We start from the raw sequence: 21,185 nt of genomic DNA on the forward strand, positions 1-21,185 counted from the left end.
CCAACTGTAGCTAGAAAATAAACTTGCGTTTGAGTGCACAGAGCTTTTTTTGGGGCAAGGATAATATGCAGGGCGGAATCTGGACTCATGCACGACTGCACGAAAGTGATTGAATAACACTTCGAAGGGATATATTATGAATATTAACTTTTGAAATGTTCGTATACAAGTAGGTGGCTCTCTGGAGTGCCTTCCCACCTACCAAGTGTGAAATTAAGCCACCAAGTAAATCGTTGGCGCGCTGCCTATTTCTGAAAATGCATCTGGGAGCAAAGCGCTCTGCAATTCTGCCCAACTTTTATTTAAAAGTGGGGCTAATTTACAAAACAAATGGTGTACAGTATATGGGTATGGGTCTCATTAGCCAATGGTGCTTTTGCGCATGCACCACCTTTTTGCAGCTTGGATGTGGCCCGGTAAAGATCTCTTCTTCTACAGGGCGTCTCCACTACAAAAAGTCACAATCTCTTTTTTTGGGGGGACATTTTTGTTTGCAAGAGTCACTAAATACAGTAACAAGGTCGCTAAGTTGGCAAAGCTGAGCAGGCTCGCTTCGTGACACAGTAGGAAAAGTGTCATAAAGGGACTGAGCTTCACGTGACTCGAAAGCCGTGCTGTGCGTTTCCTCAAAACGCCCTCGTTTGAACCAGAGAGTGAGTGACAGGTAGATATTAAGTGTGCTGTAATTCTTGATCCTGTTTTGAATCGTGAAGAAACCCAAAGTGTAATATGTATGATAATACTCTTTTGAGTAAAATACGCCGCTTGTATTGTCGATACCTGTCTGCCCAGTTCGGAGCCTCGAAGAAATTCATCCACCGAGGCGCCTCTCCTTCTTACGCGAGAAGAATCGTAGGCGTCCTCCTCCTCGTCGGAGTTCAGGGGGTGCAGGGCGTCACCGCGCTCGCTGAAGATGTTCCTCTTCTCCACCTGATGGGAGAAATCACATCACGCTGCGTGTCAAGTCGCGTGCTTTGTCTTCAAATCAAAGTTTGAACCGTTTTCTTGATTTCTTTTGAACCGTCCGCTCCGTCGTGCAATTTAGCGAATCACGCCGACGCAGTTTTGCCGTGCAACGGGACAGTTTGATATCCTCCCTCCCTCAGCGTACGACTGCTGAATAAACACCATTTTGACCTGGCGGAGCCTCTAATGATGTTGCAGTGGCTTGACGTTGAACCTTGCACCGTACCCTGTTGCCTTGAGCAAAGACTCTCTGGGCGGCTTCCCTGGCCATGGCCTTGGCGATGGTGTTGGGGATGGGGACTCCCTGAGGCTGCGGCAGGATCCTCTGAGGCGAGGGCGATCGGCGGGTTCGGAAGGGCGGCGGCTCCAGGTCGGCGCCGCGCGCGGGAGGCAGCGGGGAGGGGGAGCGTTCCCAGGGCGGGCCGGGCCGCACGCCCGCCTCGTGCTCTTTGGTTTCTGGCTCTCTGGCACTTATGAGCGGTTTTGACTCGGGCACGGGCTGGCGCTGGAACTGAGGATTGGCGTGGGGCGGAGGGTGACAGATGGGCTGCGAGCACGTCTGCGCGTGGGGCTGGGCTGGAGGCAGAGGATGCCGCACCTGCGGCTGCGGATGGATCGGGGGATACGTGGACGGATACGGAGGACGGGCTTGGGAGAGAGCGGGGCGGGACGGCGGCTGCGGCTGCGGCTGCGGCCCGCAAGTCCGGTGAGCGAGGCGAGGCGAGCCCAATAGATTATGTGGGATGGCGGCCACGGGGGAATCCTGGGACTCTCCTTGTGTCGATAACGTCCTTACAATGACCTCCCTGGCCTCCAGGCATTGGATTCTGTTTAACTCCACCGTCACGTAGTCTGCGGTGGGGTACAGGACCTCGGCAATCTGCACAAAACGACCACAAAGTCAGCAATTTGGTGTGGAAATACAGTGATAAAGCTCTTATCTTATATGAATTCCATACCTAGACTACTTTGGGACATTGGGCTTTCGGTTGACATTTCACGATGAACCTACAATGCTCAATAACCTCTAAAAGTGAATTTTGGAATACACATTTTTTCAGTACTTTTCAGCACAGCTCGCGGTTCTCGAACGAGGAGATGAACGGCACGACAGCTGTTAGAAGCGTGAATTTGCCGCTATTTCAGCCGCCCTCGTCGTCCCGCTGTTCACATTTTGACATCGTGAGACCGAGTCGACACCGAACAATTGATCGACTGTACGGGACGTTCGTAGGAAAAGTGGCCGCAGAGCGTCGTCAGCAGATTGAAACAGAAATACCGAGACAGGAAGAGCCACATCAAAGTCACACAAGTCCTTGGACATTAGCATGGATCAAACACCACATTTTAAACTGTTCATTAGTTTGTTGTCACATTTCTGTGGGGCCAATTATATATTACTCGTGCACTCACTGCCGTCGTCTCGCCACGCCGCACTGTTTGCACATCTGTTGTTGACCAATACTGGCCACTCTGCTCCATTTGCACACTGACTGAGGAGTATCTGCAACATTTGCACAATCGACATTGTCCCATATTATCGCGCTACTCGTCATTTTAAACTTGCATCCACTCCTTGAAGTTTCAGCGCCCTTTGCACAATGCTCATTCCACGGAGTCATCATGTGGATAGATTTAAAACAATTGTTATGAAGCTAGTACATCTAAGTGAATCCATCTACGACTTCCGCTCAAGAAAAGATGAGAGAATGTGCAAAACACACTCAGAAAACTCTTGCTGAGTCATTTAGCAAACATGTACTATGTCACCGTTGGCAAGACATAAAGACCAGCATCAACTTCTTTTCTTTCTGCAGCATTCTAGCCAAATTTGTATGCCAGGCTGTGCTGTAGTGACAAACTTTTTTCATCAAAAGCTTGACTAAAACAATATTGCGAAACCTGATTTGGCATATTCCTCTGTATACAGCCTGGACATTACTTGAAATTACGATTTCTTAAATATTGCCGTACAATATTAAAGAATAACAACAACAGCCTGGTACCTTTTGTCCCTTTGTGCATACGGCATAGCCAATTACACTGGCACCGTTGGAAGTGCCAGCCGTAGTCAGCGGCGGGGGCTTCCATCTAACCTGCAGGACCCCGGGTGTCTGACCACACTGGACCTGAACCTCCTGTGGTGGAAGTGGGGGACCTGGAGATCACAAGCAGCCTTTAAAATCAGAAGTGACTTGTTTACCCCACTCACCCTGTGAGTGGAACTGATGTGTGGCAAATTCCACAAGTGCCCCACCGGATGCCACTGTTTTCCTTTGTTCCTAATCATCCAGCCATCCGTCAATCCGTGTTCTACAGTACCTGTACTGTTCTGGGTTGCAAGGAGCTAGCTGGGTGAAAGGCAGTCTACACCCAGTCAAAGTCAGGCAAGTGAACATCTACATTGCTTGCTATAACATCTTTACTGTCGTTACTCACAAAAGGTTTCTTCCTGAAAACATTGCATTGCTTTGCTCAGTGGAGAGCCACTAAAATGCAAAATACATTTTTACGTCAGAAAAATGACGTGTAATGCCGAACCATTACGTATGACAGTACAAGGGGTTTACAAAAGCCAGCGAAAGACTATATCGTCGCTGTCGGCAGAATCCTCGCTTCTCCAAAATCACAAATTTTCAGGAAAACACTAAACAAAAAACAGCACATTGTTCAGGTTGGTATTATCATATTGGTATATATCAACCCCCGCTAATATGATGGGCTAAAAAAAAAAAAAAGCTAATTTATGATACAGCCATCCATGTCAACGTCTGCGCTCACACTGCCCCCGAACCGGACAAAAAGCCTTTAACACTTCACAAAAAGCAAACAACTGCGGTGACATCATCTTACAGCTACCAGTGACGCAATAAATAAAACAAACGGACTAAGCGATAATAGGCAGAAATGAACCTGCACACAACTTCCTTCAGCACTGAAGCAATACAGCTATATCTATTTTTCTTTTTTTTTAACAAAATAGGCTTACTCAAATCTATCTGGGAAAACTATTTGTGACCCCGCAGCACGAAACCGATCGCGAGTCGCATGGCCGTGTTTTGAGATACTTACATTTTTTTACCTATTTTTCCGGTGTTTGAATCACATCTGAAAATCAATCTTTTTCACGTTGTCCATGCTTTATGGGCTCTAGCTCAAAACACGGCCGTGCGACTTCCGGTCGAGGGTCACGTTTTCACTCCTTTTTGTCTTTAAAAACATCCAGACTTTCAATCTTGAGGCGACACAATTCCGCACGCCTCCCACCGTAGTCAAGAAGAGGTTTAGAGTATATGACGCTTCTCGACCCGTTCGAGAGTTAAGATTTGTTTTCTAAGATTTCACTTTCACAAATTGGTTAATAATACGTGGGGGACAGACCAATAGTGTCACGGCCTGTGTTTTTGTTGAGATGATATTGCGTTTCGTTTCATGTTTTCCAGTGTGCCGTGTTCATGTCTTGTCTTTCATTTCCACCTGTCCTCGTCAGCCCTCTCCCTTTTCTCAACCAATCAGCTTCCTCCAGCCACTAGTGTCTTTTCTCCAGGTGCTCCTCGTTGTCTCGTCAGTTTGCTTGGATTTCTTTGCCTGCTTTCATTTGTTCAGTCTGTGTTGGCGCATTGTCGTCTGTCGTCATTTGTCATGTTTCTTAGTAGTGAGTTTATCCCTGGTGTTTCTTTGTCACTTTGAATTTCGATTTTTGGGCTTTGTTAATTGAGCGTTTGCCTCCATGATTTTTGTTTGCCTTTTTTTGTTTGTTTTTGAACTGAAATAGCTTTTTGAGCTTCCTGCACTCCTGCCTTGCTTCCCTGCCTCCCTGCACTTGGGTCCTCCACCTTCTTCCCTCCAAGGCCACAAAAACACAAACACTGACAAATAGTCTCGATTTGTGAAAAAAAAAATAAAATCAAATCAAATTGACCAGATTTGTACATAAATAAATAAATTGTCACTGTATGTTGCTGGACTTGCTATGACATTAGAGGTATTATGCCCCATAATAGCGTATTACGCTTCCGTATCAAAGATATTGCCTTTACAAAAATAAATATTTTAGTTCATCTGTATATGTTTTTAAATTCCATGATTTTGTATGATGGTTGTCGTTTGCAGTGGTGTAAAACTGCAGTGCATTAGAATGAGAGCGGTGTTTCTAATATTTTGCTACATAAAAGAATACAAGTACTGGAAACGGCTACCTTCATGATGACACCGCAGTCAATTAAAAACACAAAAATAAAGATACTGTCAAAATGATACCCTTCTATGTCAATCCAATCGGAGTGGCGAGTACTATTACATTCTGATAGCTCTTGTATTGGATCTCCTTACATAGTGCAGTTTTGCTGTGGCCGGTACTTTAAGTGTTTATCTATGGTATTGGTATTTTTAAAACACAGATCAATAAAGCCAAGAAATAAAAGTTTTGATTCTGATTTCTGAAAGCTTTACGAAATATGTTTGAGTGAATGGCATTATTATGCAAATGCGCAATGTACGGGACAACGTTTTTGTGGTTATGCAATGCGGTGCGTGGAAAAGGCCGACTTCACCAGCACTCTGCAATCTCAGCCAGCTCTCAGATTGTTGGTTTCACTACGAGACACGGGAACACAGTTGTTTCCGCAGTCTGTCAGCGCCGCATGCAACCGAGTGGTTAGCAGCGCAAAGCGATTAGCTGCAATTAGCGCTGCGCATCTGTTTGAAGCTCCACCAACGCCAACACATTTCCAACCACAGACAAAACACAGTTTCACACAAGCGGCTATAGCTGCTATGCGATCGTATTTCAACTTATGATATTTAAACTTGTTGTCAGAACAACAAATAGCTGCTCTGAGAGCACTGAATGAATGATTTTGTGCAGTGACTTTCATTCCTCCCTGCTGCAGACACTGAATTTATGGCCACGATGGTGACTACTTTTCATTTTAAGAAGTGCTGGTGTTAAAAATGAATCCGGTTTCTTGTTTGAGGAGCACATGCCAAATTTGAAAGTCTACGCAGCCTGCCCGGACGCTCTCCTCCTCAACAACAGTCCTCCGTTGCATAGGGAGACAATTTCCACCTCCTCTAATGAAATTGTTCAATGGATGGATCATGTAATGAACTCTCAGCAGGTTTTCCCATCAAACGCCAACAGAAAAAGCTCAGCGTGATGCCGCTTACGATGCCCTCTTTCCATTCATCATCTTGTCATTTCTGTGCGGCATCTTGATTTTCAATCAATTCCTGCCCTGCCGCCCTCTCCTTACATCTTCAACAACCCCCCCCCAGCCCCCCCGCCCCCCACCCAATATTATCTGACTCCTAATTGTCTGCTTCAATGTATTCTAACATGTTTGAAGTGAATCCAAGAACAAGAACAAACACTGAAAACAGCACTTAACAATCTTGAGGTAACATGAATTTAACCACCCCAACTTGTTGAAGGTCATTGTACTATTTGACATACAAAGCTGCGTTAGTGATTAGTGAACATTCGAATTGTTGTCCTGAATGGACAGCATGTTTTGCAGTGAGTTGATTTGCAAGCTCACCTGCAGGTTGAGTGCAGAACTCCACAGAGATTTCCCTCTTGTCCCTCTGCTCCGTTGGAAGCTGCCAAGGCACCTGGTGCGTCTGTGCCGCGACCTTCACTTTGTAAACCGTCATGGGCTTCAGGTTGCAGAATTGATATTGATACCCCCCAGCCTTGACCATGTCGTACTCTGCGCCATTGAGGAAGAGCGTGTGACTGTAGTTGCTGTTGCTGGGCATCCACGAGAGCTCAGCAGAGCCCTGCGTGATGTTGTCCACCCGCAGGTAGTAAGGTGCCACCACCACGTCTTTGCCCACCAGCAGCGTGCACCGCAGCTCGTCTGACAAGCCGCGCTGAGTGACGCTCTGCACTGAGATCCGGTAAGTGTTGGTCGCTAAATTGAGTTTCTCAATAAGGGCCTTAGTCCTGCCCCCGTAGGGGACACTCATCCGTAACTCCTTATCCACCAAGACATTGTAGCCACTGATGGTGCCCCAGCCAGGAGGAACCACAGGGGGGTCCCAGCCGATGATGATACTCTTGGCCAGTTGTTTAATCAGGTTAATGCGGCGAGGATAAGGCACGACGTTTTCACCGACCTCGTCAATATTGACGTCTAAGGTTCCCGTCCCGTTGCTGGAGGAGCCCAGGAGGTCCGCGCCCAGGCTGCTGCTGGTGCTGCTGCTGTTTGGACAGCCATGTTTGCCGTCAGACAGCAGCAGGCTGCCGAAACCCGTCCCGATCCCCCTGCTGACCCCCGGTCTCTGAGGTCCCAGGCTACTGTGGTTGAGGTTGCCAGGTTCTTTAGCTAGCGAGTCCCTGTGTTGAACGGAGGATGTCTCCTCCTGTATAAAATCCACAAAATTGGAGGGGACGAGCCCCCGTTGGCCATCGAGCAGCTCTCCTAAAATACAAAATGGGAAAGAGATGGTTGGCAATGTGGGGATTGTGGAGAAAGTGGAGAATAAACGGTACGAGGCTCCAGACCTTCATAAAAGCCATCCTCATCCATTGTTCCGTAAACGTAGAGGTACTTTCCTGCCACCAGGGCGAGCTCTGCTTCTGGATGCTCATTTGGCCCATCGTAAGGATTGTAACTAGCACCCAAGCACATCATCAGCAAATCTTACCATGCGTTGCATAAACCGATTGACTCCAACAAGAGTATTTTGTGCCAAAGGGTTCATTGATTTTAAAGATGAACAATTGAATTATTATCCTCCTTAAGACACATCCTCAGTGAAAACGAACAACTGCCTAAGCTACTACCGGGCATGACTTGCGCAGCGTATTTTACTTTATAGTAATGCTACATTTGCAATAGCTTCAAGGCGACCACGACAATCACGTTTGAGCGTAGCAATGAGTCGTTGTACAGGAAGTTACACATCATCTCTTGTCGATTAGTCTCTTTCAAGCGTTTTGGTTTCAGCAGAAAACTCCTGTTTGTACCATGCGTTCTATCCAAACGGCTCAAGTTACAGCACAACAAATGTACGTTTCAAATTCACTTTATGATGTTGACAAAATATTCTACATGAATACACAGGCTGGCAGTAATTATGGTATGCTATTGACTCGATATTCTTTGCTTCAGTTTTGACTATGTTACCTTGGCCCCACATGTGACCTTCAAATTCAAGTTTTTTTGTTTTTTTGTTTAGTTTTTAAAACATACCTGTAGCGAGCTATACACAGACGGACCTTCCCCGTAAACCTCGGTTTAGACCTGGTGGTCGAACCGAGCTCTTTGTCCATCTAGAAAGAAGAAAAAATACACTTCTTAGAAACACTTTCAGTCGGTGGATAATAAAGTACAAATAACTGTCAGCTGGATTGTAAAGCCCAAGCACTCCAAAACATGGAAACTTGTATGTAAGTTTGCGTCATGCGGGCAATGCTGGGCTACCCGAAAAAAAAAAAGGCAGGCCCCACATCTGACTGGATGGCATTTGTGAATGTCTGTGCTGCGCTGGAAATGCATTGCGTATGTCATACTGAACATAAAAAAAAGGCAAACTAGGTAAACAAGGCTCATTTTTGACTTTGACTTCTTCATTAGAACTCATGTAGGTTGTCTCTATCTTTCATTCACCGTCGACAATATCCAGTTGAAGACGATGACAAACCTCCGAGAGAAGCGTCCGTGCTGAGCCGCTGCCGCCTCGACTGCGAGTGAGGAAAGTCGGCTTGACAGAGAGAAGCTCCGGTTTGTCTCCAGCGCTCTGCAGTGGACGAATGAACTCCGATATCAAAGATCTGCTTGTTGGAGTCTCGCTGCCTGCGGATCAAAGAAAAGCACGTCATCGCGCCTCCCATCCCGACAACAGAGCTGAAATCAAGACAGCAAACAAGAATAATGCCATCAAAGGGAGCAACCTACACTGGAAATTATAGCAGATCGTTTATACGACAGTAATATTGCGCTCAAGCAACATAAACGAGTGCAGTCTAATATGCTTTGGAACTTTTTTCTTTCGATACCTTTACATTCATCTTCAAATGGTCTTAAAGAGAATATAATTTTACAAATACAACTGAGCGTTTGTGATTTACCGTAATTTCTCGTGTAGTATAATGCCTAAAGAAAAATCAGGATAATGCTTCTACCTATGTATAATGCACAGCATCGATTTGCTGCTATCCATACGCTCAAAACATTTATTGTCTGTATTTTATTCATGGCGAGGCCACTTGCCCTCCATTCTGCCCCAGTCTGCAGTAGCTCCTTCCGCAATTTCTGGAAATCGTGCCACTTTCCCACGTCCCAAAGCTCTTGCGTGTGCTTTTTCTGGGTGGATTTTCTCCTTTGAGTTCCTCCACAATCTCACGTTCCTTTCACTCAGATAGCGCCGCCACGCTGTTCGACGGTTTCCTACATCTTCAGCAACATCGATTACTTTTTGTTTGAAGGCGGCTGTGTAACTAGCCCTGTTAGTAGACACTTCCCACCTTAGGTTTAAGGTACAACTAACTCGCGGGTGAGCATTTATGTTGTCTAGTGTAGTAGCAACAGATAACAACAGCAATATGGTGGCTGACACGAGGACATCAGGATGCTCTGCTGAGTATCGCCCATTTACCGTAGTATATATCAATGTGTAAATGTGAAATAAAGTGTACACCTCTTTCACTACCCCAAGGTGGCGGTATACATTTCTACCATGTTAAAGATTTTTTTCATTTTACTTATACCTATGTATAATGCACACTATTGACTTTTGATGATTTTTTTTTGCGGGGGTGGGGGGCGGGGAATGTGCAATATACACGAGAAATTACGGTATGTAGGTTATTGAAGCACTATAGTCTTAGTCATCTTAGCGTGATCAATTCCCATAAACGCAACTGCGAGCAGTTAGGACAGATTTACTCAAAAATTGAAAAGTCGGATGATAACGTTTGCTCATGTTTTAAGTGTCGAGAGCGCATTGACATATTCTCACAGCACGATTGCCTTTCACGAAGGAAAACACTTTACAAAACACTTGAAAATAGGCCCTCCTATTTTGGATTATGTATTTTCTTTCTTTCTTGAGCCTCACCTTTCCCTACGGGGGTTGCCAATCCATTGAGGAGCTGGGACAGAGATTTGTTGGGAGAAGCAGGCGACTCACACACTGTCAAAGGTTCAGTGCTGAGGATGTCGAACCCGGCCTGCAACCGAAACTTCTCCAGCTCTTTGGACAGCAGGTTGAACTGCTCGCTCTGACTCCGACATTTCTCCTCCAGCTCGCGCACTTTGGCCTAATGACGGTGCGGGCGAAAAGACCAGGCGTGAGTCACAAACAAACAGATTAGGGAAAGACAGAGGGAGCAACAGGATTGGAAAACACAAAGAATGGAAAGTTAAGAAAAGTTGCAAGTTGCCAAACTCTAAATAACCGCATGCTGGAGAGCACAACACACACACTGAAGTTGTACATCGTGTCATAATAGGTGCAGGACATCTACTGTCTACACAAGGGATATGGACAATCAGAAAAGACAAAACGGTGATGCACGTATTATGGTAATTGAGAAATACACAACATTTCAGTCCAGCATGCATACATGGAAAAACGGGAATTCATAAAAAAAAAAAAAATCAAACTACAAACAGGCAAACGGAACTACACTTGTAGGTGCTGAAGCCTCATGCTCTTGCTTGCACAATATACACAATTTAAAAGCAAAAAACAAAAACAAAAAAACACTTTGAAGCAGAGGCGTAGGGAAAGCCACTTGAACCACCATGGGTTTCTTTTGTTGACCACAACGTGGTGCTGCCGCAGTGTTTCCAAACTGTCATACAGCGAGATTACTACTTGACATCGACATGCAGCTCTGCAAACCTGTGCCGAGTAGCCACGAAACAACGCATGCGCGTGCAAACATCATTGATCACGTGCATCGCGGCTGCATAACTGAGTCGTGCCTCAGGTTTTTACTTCATTAGGTACACCGTAAGAATCTGATCAGATCCAATACAGCCGATAGAGTGTTCATCCTTTACAAAGACGCCGTAATGCTGATGTGGAATTTGCACTTATTTCCACAGCTGTCAGAACGATGCGTTGCTGCAAAGTACAAGCGTGATAATAAATCATAAATGAATACATACCTGACGGTGTCAATAAAACACCGTCTTCATAAGTGCGTGATTTTTCAAACGGCTTTTCTATTGGATCTCATTAGACTGCGCAGGCGTACCTAATGTTGCGGCATGTGAGGTCACTGAGGGCTTTGGAAAGTTTCATTTGTCAAATCTTTTCATTAAATATTAAGCAAGAGGGGCTGAATATTTCTCTGTGATCAATGCGAAGAGAAGTCTTGTTTATACTGTCAGTCATGTTCCAGAGCCTCACGTGTGTGAGTTTGCTTTGACGGGAGGGCGAAGGCGAGGAAGGCGGGCGGCGCGGCCCAGGCCCAAGGAGGGATCGCACCGAAAAGCAAAACCCCACAAAATACAAGCATTTTCACTCTTTATGTACACTTTGCTGTTCTAAGAATCTGCTTAGAATGAGTCATTGTTTATGGACTGAGTGTGACGTCGAACCATTTGCACTCTAAAAAAGAAACTGAAGCACTTCCTACTGATTGCACAAGAGAAGACGTTAAAATATCCAAAACATCAATAAAAACAATTATGAAGTACCTGCATGCTATCCAAGTGGTTCTAAGCATCAACACCCACACAGTGAAAAAAAAAAAAAGAGAGAGAAAAGGAATCAATCATGCACATATTAATAGAAAATCACCATGAATATTAACCAAAACTTGACAAAAACTATGAGCAACTTTAGTTGGTAGCTTAGTGTATGAGCAGTTGGCCAACATGGTGAACTGAGCTCCATCCTGCAGCTTCGAGTTGAATGTACGAGAAGCCCCCCGCCGCCCGCCCCTTCCGTCAAGAAGCTCACCTCTAACAGATGGACAGCGCCCTCATGTTCCTTTTTAGCCTCAACCTGAGCCTGCAAAACACAGGTACAGCGCTTCAGATCGGGTCAACATTGATGGAATTACTTTTCTACTCTTTTCTACTTGTTTGCTTAGCTAACAAATCCACGCAATCCCGACATACATTCGCTAACCGCAACGCTAGGCACAGCTGCAAAGTCGGACAACATAGTACTGATTTCATGTTCTCTGTTTTTAATACTTAAACATTTGCGATACAGGTTTTACAGGATCTCATTAGATCAAGCAGGTACACCTAAGGAAGTGTCCGATGAGTTTATTGCGGGGTTTTCACACCCATCGCAGGTTTATAAACTCGGCCTGTTTCTTTTCAGACTGGAAAAGTGTGCATGAGCGTAAACAGGAAGAAGACTTGCTATAGGGATGAACACGAGAAACAGAGCTCATAGACATCCGTGGCTCAATTTTCTCCTGTTCAGCGTCATGGGGAGATGAAGCTCATCCCAGCTGATTTCAGGCAAAAGGCAGACTACTACTCGGACTGCTCGCCAGGCAGTAACAGGCACATACAGTACAGACAGACGCTCACTGAGTGGGACTTGAACCCAAGCGGCCGAGTGAACCGGGACCCCATCGGTGACGAGAGCTCATAACCAACAAAAGCCAAATTGTTCTTCTTTGATTCCATGGAAAAGTGATGGACAATTGACTGGCTGCAGTACACTTGAAAAAGATCCGAAAGCACCCAAATTGTTTGCCACAAATGATCTTCCTTCACCCTGTTACACGCCTGAGCAATTTTGACGACACGCTCAACCAAAGACGTGCTTGGTAAGTCGACGGTTTCATCAGATCACCTGTTGTGTACGTTCGACAACCTGCCACGCGTAACGGCTTGCGTTGCTTTGTCCCGACAAGCAAACTCCACCGAGTACGTGTGTGAGCGTGCCAACCCTTTGGTTCGGTCTGAACCCAAACGCAATTGCTACCGAACATACCGCACTAAGAAGGGGGGGGGGGGGGGGGGGGGGATAGACTTGATTCCAACAAAGTAAGCTTTCTATTTTTCAAGTTATTCCGTTTTTTGGAGCAAAGATGACTCTTTTGCATTGGAGCGCCATTTACAGTAGCTGAAAATAGCAATCAAGTGTCTTCCTAATGCACACTTGTTCATGCACTTTGCTTGGTCCTCATATGCTGCAGGGAACTGAACAGCGCTAGGAAGCTTAATACCGCTCTGCTCAAGTGTTTTGCAAACATCCATCCATCCATTTTCAACAGCGCTTATCCTGCTTAGCCTGACTTCGGGCGAAAGGCGGGCTATCGCTCCGAACTGGTCGGCGGTCAGTCGCAGGGGCACATACAGACACGGACAAGCATCCGCACTCACTTTCACACCGTCACTGAGTGGGAACAGTACCCACGCTGCCCGCACCAACGTCAGGCGTGTGGACCGCTACACCATCAGTGACCTTTTCCAAACATATGAGATGGGGGGGGGGGGGGGTGGGAAAGTTTCTACAATTTCAAACTGGCCTCCAGATGTTAGCCATGACAAGTATTTTAGCTGTAATGAATTCATCTTTTCCTCCAATCATGGTAACAAGAGTAGCAAAACAGTCGACATGTTGTGGCTGTTAGAAACGTAAAGGAGGTCATTTGTCAACAAAAACGATTGCTGGCAAAAGCGGAATTGTGTTGTTGTTGGTGTTTCCAAATGGATTATGGACTACTTGCGAACCATCAGATGTTTCCAAATGTGGCAGAAGTACGTCTTTGAAAAAGCGGGAACATCTGTTGAGAGAAAATATGAACGCATCCGTCGACTTAACGCTTCCATAAATCTATTTTGCCAGCAATGAATTTCGGAGAATGCAGAGCGTCTGAAGGCAGCTACGGCAGTAATGAGCTTCTGCTAATGAGAGAAAACGCCGCCTGCGAGCGGCCGACTGTGAAGTCGGCGCAACACGACGGCAGCGACGCACGGAAAGAACTGGTGACAATTCTTAGCACGTTCGCACTATCAACAATCTCAGCCTTTGCTCCACTTGCTCTGACATTCAAGTCAGCTCCAGCGCACACGCAAAAAAAGGTGCCGGCCAAGTACCAAAACGGCCTTGGCCAGCACTTTTTTCTAAGTAGGCCTCTAAAAGGTGTCATAACTACTTTGCAACTGGGGTGCAAGATTTGTGACAGACAAAAGTGCTCCTGAAATGTTACAGATAGGATTAGGTGGGGGAGAGAAAGCTGAGGGATGGGGGCAGAGTGGACAGCTCCCGTAGTGGCAGGGATGACAAATTGTTTCTTTCAGGTGACTTTCGCCTTTATTGTAATGCAGCACAGCGTCGGATTGGACAAAAGCTCGTCGGACGGCGCCCGAGCAAACGAGAGCACCCGTCGAGAGCTTTGCGGCTTTTACCTTCGAACGACCTGACTTCTCTTACCTTCTGAAGCAGGTCAATCTCCTGCTGCTTTGCATTGAGTACAGCCAAGGCCTGCTCATGCTCCAACTCGAGCTGCTGCCGCCGCTCCGCAGCCTCGCGCATATGCTGTCCGCAGGGCACGAGAGGTCGGAGAAGCAGGCGGGGAGGGGCGTGGTGCGGGGAGGGCATAAAGACGGCTAATGTTAGTGGTACTACGAGCCAGCGCAAAGTGCATCCCCGCTCTTTTCACCGTGCATTCCACTCAACACAAGTGTCACATGCGCACCGGCGGCACACACGCACAAGCTGGTTAACAGTGTACAGTGTACTGAGACAACGGTGACTGCAAACTGCGGTTCCCCCACATAAGACGCGTGAATGCTGAGAGATGCTGCGGTCGAGACCAAATGCCGACAGAAAATCACCAAGGACGAGAATGTGGACTAATACATCACATCATCTCAGCCTGTGAGAAGTGCAGGGATGACATCAGAGCGATCTTCTTGCTACCTCACCCTTTCCATAATCGTGCATTTAATCTTGTTGTAGAAAAAAATCCAATATTACGTATTATGAGCTGCACAACAAAAAGTAACAGCTCACTCGCTTTTTGTTCTTCGCTTGAGCTGGACTGTATTGAGCCACGATACTGTTATTGAGCAGGAAAGCAAAAAAAAACAAAAAATAAAATAAACAAGCAGATGCTGAATGACAATAACAGTAGTGTGAATGCTGAGAGACAAGCATTGACACTTTCCCCCTCCGCAATGACCCTGCGACCCACTCGTGCGCCACCTCTGGCTCGGACAGAGCGACCATCGTCTCTCAGCATTCGTCAAACGCGATGTGACGCCAGTCCGTACCGAGTGATCAGCGGCAGCACGATCGGATCGATATTTGCGCCGAGGACAAAAACCACCAATACCCATCAAGCCAAGTTTGCAAGTAACGCGATGCCTGTCGGATGTCTCATTCCTGGGAGGAGAAGGTGTATCCTCGGGGGGTTACGTGCAAAGGGTGAGCAAACTGCAAAGTGGGCCTGCTTGTCTGCCATCATCCAAAACTTCAATACAAAAGACTGAATGGCGTTCCGTATAGCATGTTAGCCGTCAAGTGGACGTTTGTGACGCTATAAAGTGAAAGAAGCCAATGACACATGCGTGCCAGTGGAAGCTCAAGGAAAATGTGCGCGTCGGTGACATGATCGTCACGGGGGTGAGCCGATCTCGCGTTTCCACTTCGCCTCATGCATCAACGCATTCCACGCGGCGGTGCTCTCAAAGCCAGGTGAGCATTCGACTGTATGTCTGTAAGCATCCCACCAACGAAGAAGCATTCCGAATGGAGCGAGCAACACTGCTTCCTGGGCGGACATCGCTGTGATACCTTTCAATTCTAGCGGGGGAAGGGGGGGGGGGAGGGCAGGTAGGAAGGGGGGATTGGGAAAACTTGAAATACTGCAATTGAAGGGAGACGCTCCCAGCTTCTACTCTTTCACTGCTCCTGGTCAGAAGACCTTCCAGCACGGCACTAGAAGGCAACAGACACGTCAGGCACATTAGGCGAGTACAACCGAGGAGGAGCTAGTGCAGCACGATATCAACAGGGGGGGCTCTCTCCAACGGGGAACCTGCGGAAGATGTACTCAGAACCGCGGGCTGGCTTTTCTCACCTTCAGCACCTGCTCTAGGTTCTCCAGTTTGCCTCGGAGCTGGTTTCTCTCCCACAGGGCTAAATCTCTCTCCTGCGTCACAGCACCGAGCGTATCTTTGAGTTGGGCATAGTCAGACTTCACCTGTGCACACAAAACAAGGGCAGCACAAAGGTTGGAGCGCGCGGCTATTGTCGCTTTCGTTTGTTTTTCCTGGAGAAAAGTGCGGCGTTTGTCGTGAAGATAACGTTTTATGTTGGCCTTCCACTGCGCGTTTGGCCTGCGACACTCAACTACAGAAGACCAAATATTGCTCACAAATACATTTTCAATACATCATCATTTGGAAGTACTGGATTCTTCTTCTTCTTTCCAAATGCTGAGCGACATATTTCAAGATACAAAACGTTGTAACCTGGGCAGTTCAACTCATAACTTCTCTACAAATGGTCTTACACAAACATGGATTGCGTTTGCTTATGTGATGAGTTTTTTTTGACTTAGTTTTGACATTCTGGGTAAGAGTTTGAGTTTTTTTCAGAGTGATAAGTCCTGTTGGTACCATCCGAGTGCTTCAGCCCCAATGATAACAATTCAGGGACATCGGCCCCACAGTCCCGAGAGCACATCCCATTCTTCTTCAGCCCCCAACACCAACTATCTGCCAATAAACTCCTTCATGTAATTGCCTTACTGTCCATAGAGACTGAGCTTTTTTGTTGATTTAATAGTTGGGTTCTGTGTATTCACTGTAGAGAACCTTTAAGGTCATTTGGACCAAAGGGAGATGAATGTTTCTTTTTTTTAATATCATCAGAGGATGTGTTCGTGTCGCACATCGGACAGTTGGGCACTCGGTGTTGTTCTGCAGTTCCCGGCAGGCCTAGAAAACTTTGAAGATGTTCTGAACTCTCTTCAAAAAGATGATATTTAGCAAGGCAAATTTACACCAAATTCTCGCATTCAATTCTGCAAAAAGTGAAAAGCTTCCACTATCTGCCGAAGTGGAAAGAAAGACACGTCGAACGCTGATGTTAAACTGTTACTGATGGGTTTTAAAATTCAATTGCCATATAATTATTTGAATGACGCTAAGATGCGACTGGAGCGATCCAAAATGGCAGACTCTGACTTTTCCGGAGGCAAGTCCAACATCGGCTCATTTCATATCCGACCTCTTACCTTCTCATATTCGGATGATTTGCGACTGCCGTTGAAAAACTGGAGGCTCAAGCGCCTGTTCTCCTGGAAAAAGTCTTGAAGCTCATTCTCCTAAGGACAGAAGAGAAACTGTGTTCAACAATTCAACAAATAAACTCCACTTGACTATTAGTCATTAGATACTGGTGACAGAGGCAGCATTACTCCTCTTAAGTATTTTCTTCTACACTTTGTAAAACCTTCTCTGATTAAGGTCCATTTATTAACCATAACCGCCGTCTTGTACAAGACAAATCAACAGACGAAAAAAATAATCAGTTGAAGTCCGAACGTGGTGTAATATGAAGTGGCACACCTGAGCTTCCTGACATGCGTTAAGGCGAGGATGTTTCCTTCAAAGTGAAAAAGTGGCTGCCGAAAATAGATGGCGAGCTAAGCACTGAGTTCTTTATCGGAGACAAACAATCGTCGCTGTTCGTTCACAAACACAAACGTGCCTTGTCACAATGTAGCAACTTGTAAACTTCGGAAAGTACAAATTGGGAGGAGCGAGCCACAAGTTATCCTCCCAAATGGCAATTGTATTGAACCTCTACACGTCTGCAGGGATTCCAAATGTAACCCGACATATTTGTGTCATCTTTTGTTTTGATCCTTTATAGTCGTTCTAATGGCAGACATGACTAATAAATGACGCAATGACATCGTACTGGTGGAGTTGATCCTTATTGTTTATTGAAGTGCGGGTTATGTCTAGACACGGCCTGACTCAGCGCGGCGGCCCACACGTGTGTGCTTAATGTCCACCAGACTGACGGATGACTCACTGCTGCCACGGAACGCACCAATGAAGCAAACGCTGCGCTCGCTCCTTCCCGCCACACATCTGCACACAAATCCCACACGCTCAAAAACTATCCGTATTTCAAATGTTCAGCTCATTCAGTTCACGTTGGGAAGGATATCACAAATATTCCTGTTCACCAACACAATTCCCAAATTCCGACATATTCTACATTATTCCCTTCTCCTTCAACATTGCGCAAGCCATGCAAACGATTCCAACGTCAACAGGTTCGCCACATTCATGCAACTCGTGAACTATTCCCATTCCCCCAATTTCAAAATGAAAGATTTATTTGTCTTTACCTCTTGCGTAATTGCGCCACCTCATTCATGTCCAAATGGTTTCAAAATTCCAAAATAAAATCCCCCAAATGTGAAATGTCCACTTCTTCCCCTCCCATTTCCAAATTTCTTGACCAATTCAAACATTTCCAACTTCAAAACGTCATTGCAAATCATTCCAGATTATTCCATATTCTACAATATTATTCCACATCATTCCACATGTTTTCATTCAGCAGTCACACACAATTTGTTGTACAAGCCCAACTCCAATGAAGTTGGGACCTTGGGCTTGCGTTAAAACATAAATAAAAACAGAATACAATGACTTGCAAATCATCTTCAACCGATATTTAATTGAATACACGACAAAGTCAAGATATTTATTAGAATTCAGGGCAGCTCCTTTTCTAGCCAATCACGGCACCCGCCTGTTCCCAATGAGCGTGTTCACCTGTGGGATGTTCCAAACACGTGTTTGATGAGCGTCCCTCAACTTTTTCGCCACCTGTCCCAGCTTTGTTTGGAACGTGTTGCAGTCATAAAATTCGAAGTTCATGATTATTGGCTCAAAACACTCAAGTTGATCAGTTTGAACATGAAATATCTCGTCTTTGTCGTGTATTCAATGAAATATCGGTTGAACATGATTTGCAAATCATCGTATTCAGTTTTTATTTATGTTTAACACAAGGTCCCAACTTCATTGGAGTTGGGCTTGTAAAATGTGATCCAACATAAAGTGTAAAGGCAAATTACAGCACTTCTTCAAGTGCCGGACATCAAATCCTCCGAGAGAACTGTGAATCTTCAGACGGAGGCAACTGAAGTCAACTTGTGAGGATGCTTATAGTATATAAAAGCGCCGCCAATCACACTTTGAACAGAAGGCGTCGTGTTTGCAAACAGCTCGCCGTCCAAGCCAAGAGGAACGAGACGGCAGGGCCTCCGACACGTCGCGGCGCACGGACGCTGTGCACTCCCTTGCCTTGTTGACTCTCTGCTGTCTGCCTCTATTGATCTTCGGTTAGACAAAGTTGCAAAGTTGATGCTGGTTGCCATGGTGGGAGTTGCAGACTTCATTCCCACCAGGGTGGCGGTAGCAGATGGCAACGCTCGTGTTAGCTCTCATTCGCACGGACGACGTGTACGCACAAAACGGACCGGCGTGGCATACCGACGTTTTGCAGGAATTCATGAAATTGCGAAGAGTTCAACTACAGAGTTGTTGAGTTCTGTTACAGCAGAAGTCAGAGAAAGGAGTCGCGTCCACATCGTCATCTCATGTCGCACGTTCCCTTTGACCCAAACGTCTTTTCAAGTAAACGCTGCAAACTGGTGCAAAAAACTCCAAAATGCTGAATGCTCCCATTTTCAAGACCTGCGGCGCAACATAAACGCAAATGGAGCAAAGTATGGCAATTGGTGCTGGTGGCTGGAGCGCACTCCACTATTGAGCAAGGCACCAAACAGGACTGCAACCCGTTTGTGCAGCCCCAGAGTTTCTCGCAAAACTCCAGTGATATGAAATGAGTTGTATACTTGTATACTTAGGTGACATAAAAAGAACAGAAATAAAAACAAACAACTCAAATAAAAACAACCCAATTTGTTGAGTGGCTTGTTGTTGTTATTGAAGTTAAATGTATTTTGTACTAGTGTAATCATGTAAACTGTGTGCCGATGAGCGGCTACACGCTGACAATGATTGACAGAAAGACAAGCCAGCAAAAAGTAGACTTTGTACTACAGAGGAAGTGACTTTGCTGTCACCTTGCAGCGCTTGTCAGTGGCGTTGACCGTGTGGCGGCACTCAAGGCTCAGTGTCGGGGGAGCTAAGTGCACAACAACAACAACAACAACAACAACAACAAGCTGCCATTTCTGTATGCCATTTGGGGACACTTAGTCCTTTAGGGGGGGGGTCTTCGCCTCGCCTCAGTGGGCTGACAATGGGCGGGAGGGGAAGTGCAGCTGTGGGCTGGGAATGTGAGAAGAGCGCTCGCTGTAAGGAACGAACTCCTAACTCCTAATGGAATGTTTATTTGTCGGCAGAGAAGCACATACAAAGAGAGCCCATCAAAAGAAGAGGGCCCGACAAGATGAATCCATCAAGTGTTCTTTCATTCAAGGACTGCTGAATATCCCCCAGCTCCTTCCTTTCTTGGGACGTTCTCACTCCTGCTTCCACAGGTTAAACAAAATGAACGCTCATTCTTATATCATTCCTCAGTCAGACCACTGAATGTGAACTTCTACTGTATAAAAGTAAACAACAGCAGTGAACCACTAGGCTGTTGGGAGAAAACTTTAAGAGCCACCATTGGTGCAATAAAGCAGCAGTTAGTCGCCGTCGCTCTTAAACTAGAATATAAAGGGTCTCGGCCAAATACACGTTATCCACAGTGTAATATGAAATCATCAGAACAGACAATCCTTTGTATCTATCTGCCTCATGGGATTGACATAACTGCAGAGGTGAAGTGTCGTTTATTATGTTGTGCTGCAAAACATTCTTCACAGTAACATTCCTCGCCATAGAAATGGTCCAACTAACCCTCCCTCCATCCATCCATCCATTTTCTGAGCCACTTATCCTCACGCGGGTCGCGGGCGTGCTGGAGCCTATCCCAGCTATTAACGGGCCGAACTGGTTGCCGGCCAATCGGAGGGCACATTTAAACAAACAACCATTGGCACTCACGTTCACACCTACGGGCAATTTAGAGTCATCTATTAACCTAGCACGCGTGTTTTGGGGATGTGGGAGGAAAGCGGAGTGCCCGGAGAAAAGCCACGCAGGCACGGGGAGAACATGCAAACTCCACACAGGCGGGGCCGGGGATTGAACCCCGGTCCTCTGAACTGTGAGGCTGACGCTCTAACCGGTCGCCCACTGTGCCACTGGTCCAACTAACCAAGGTGTATCAAATCC

At 46.1% G+C, this 21,185-nt stretch overlaps 1 protein-coding gene across 1 annotated transcript in view; it reads right to left on the minus strand.

The window, feature by feature from the left end:
• Positions 1 to 21,185, minus strand: part of rimbp2b (RIMS binding protein 2b) — a 79,748-nt gene that overhangs the window by 17,996 nt on the left and 40,567 nt on the right. Inside the window, 13 exon segments of the mRNA XM_061768767.1 lie at positions 781 to 930; positions 1,193 to 1,846; positions 2,973 to 3,124; positions 6,507 to 7,391; positions 7,475 to 7,584; positions 8,166 to 8,245; positions 8,617 to 8,768; positions 10,033 to 10,234; positions 11,625 to 11,645; positions 11,890 to 11,940; positions 14,332 to 14,436; positions 15,983 to 16,105; positions 17,144 to 17,233. Coding sequence (XP_061624751.1) covers positions 781 to 930; positions 1,193 to 1,846; positions 2,973 to 3,124; positions 6,507 to 7,391; positions 7,475 to 7,584; positions 8,166 to 8,245; positions 8,617 to 8,768; positions 10,033 to 10,234; positions 11,625 to 11,645; positions 11,890 to 11,940; positions 14,332 to 14,433 — 2,559 coding nt within the window. The 5' untranslated portion in view covers positions 14,434 to 14,436; positions 15,983 to 16,105; positions 17,144 to 17,233.

Source organism: Phyllopteryx taeniolatus, chromosome 3 (assembly GCF_024500385.1).
Source record: "Phyllopteryx taeniolatus isolate TA_2022b chromosome 3, UOR_Ptae_1.2, whole genome shotgun sequence".
In the NCBI taxonomy this organism is placed as follows: domain Eukaryota; kingdom Metazoa; phylum Chordata; class Actinopteri; order Syngnathiformes; family Syngnathidae; genus Phyllopteryx; species Phyllopteryx taeniolatus.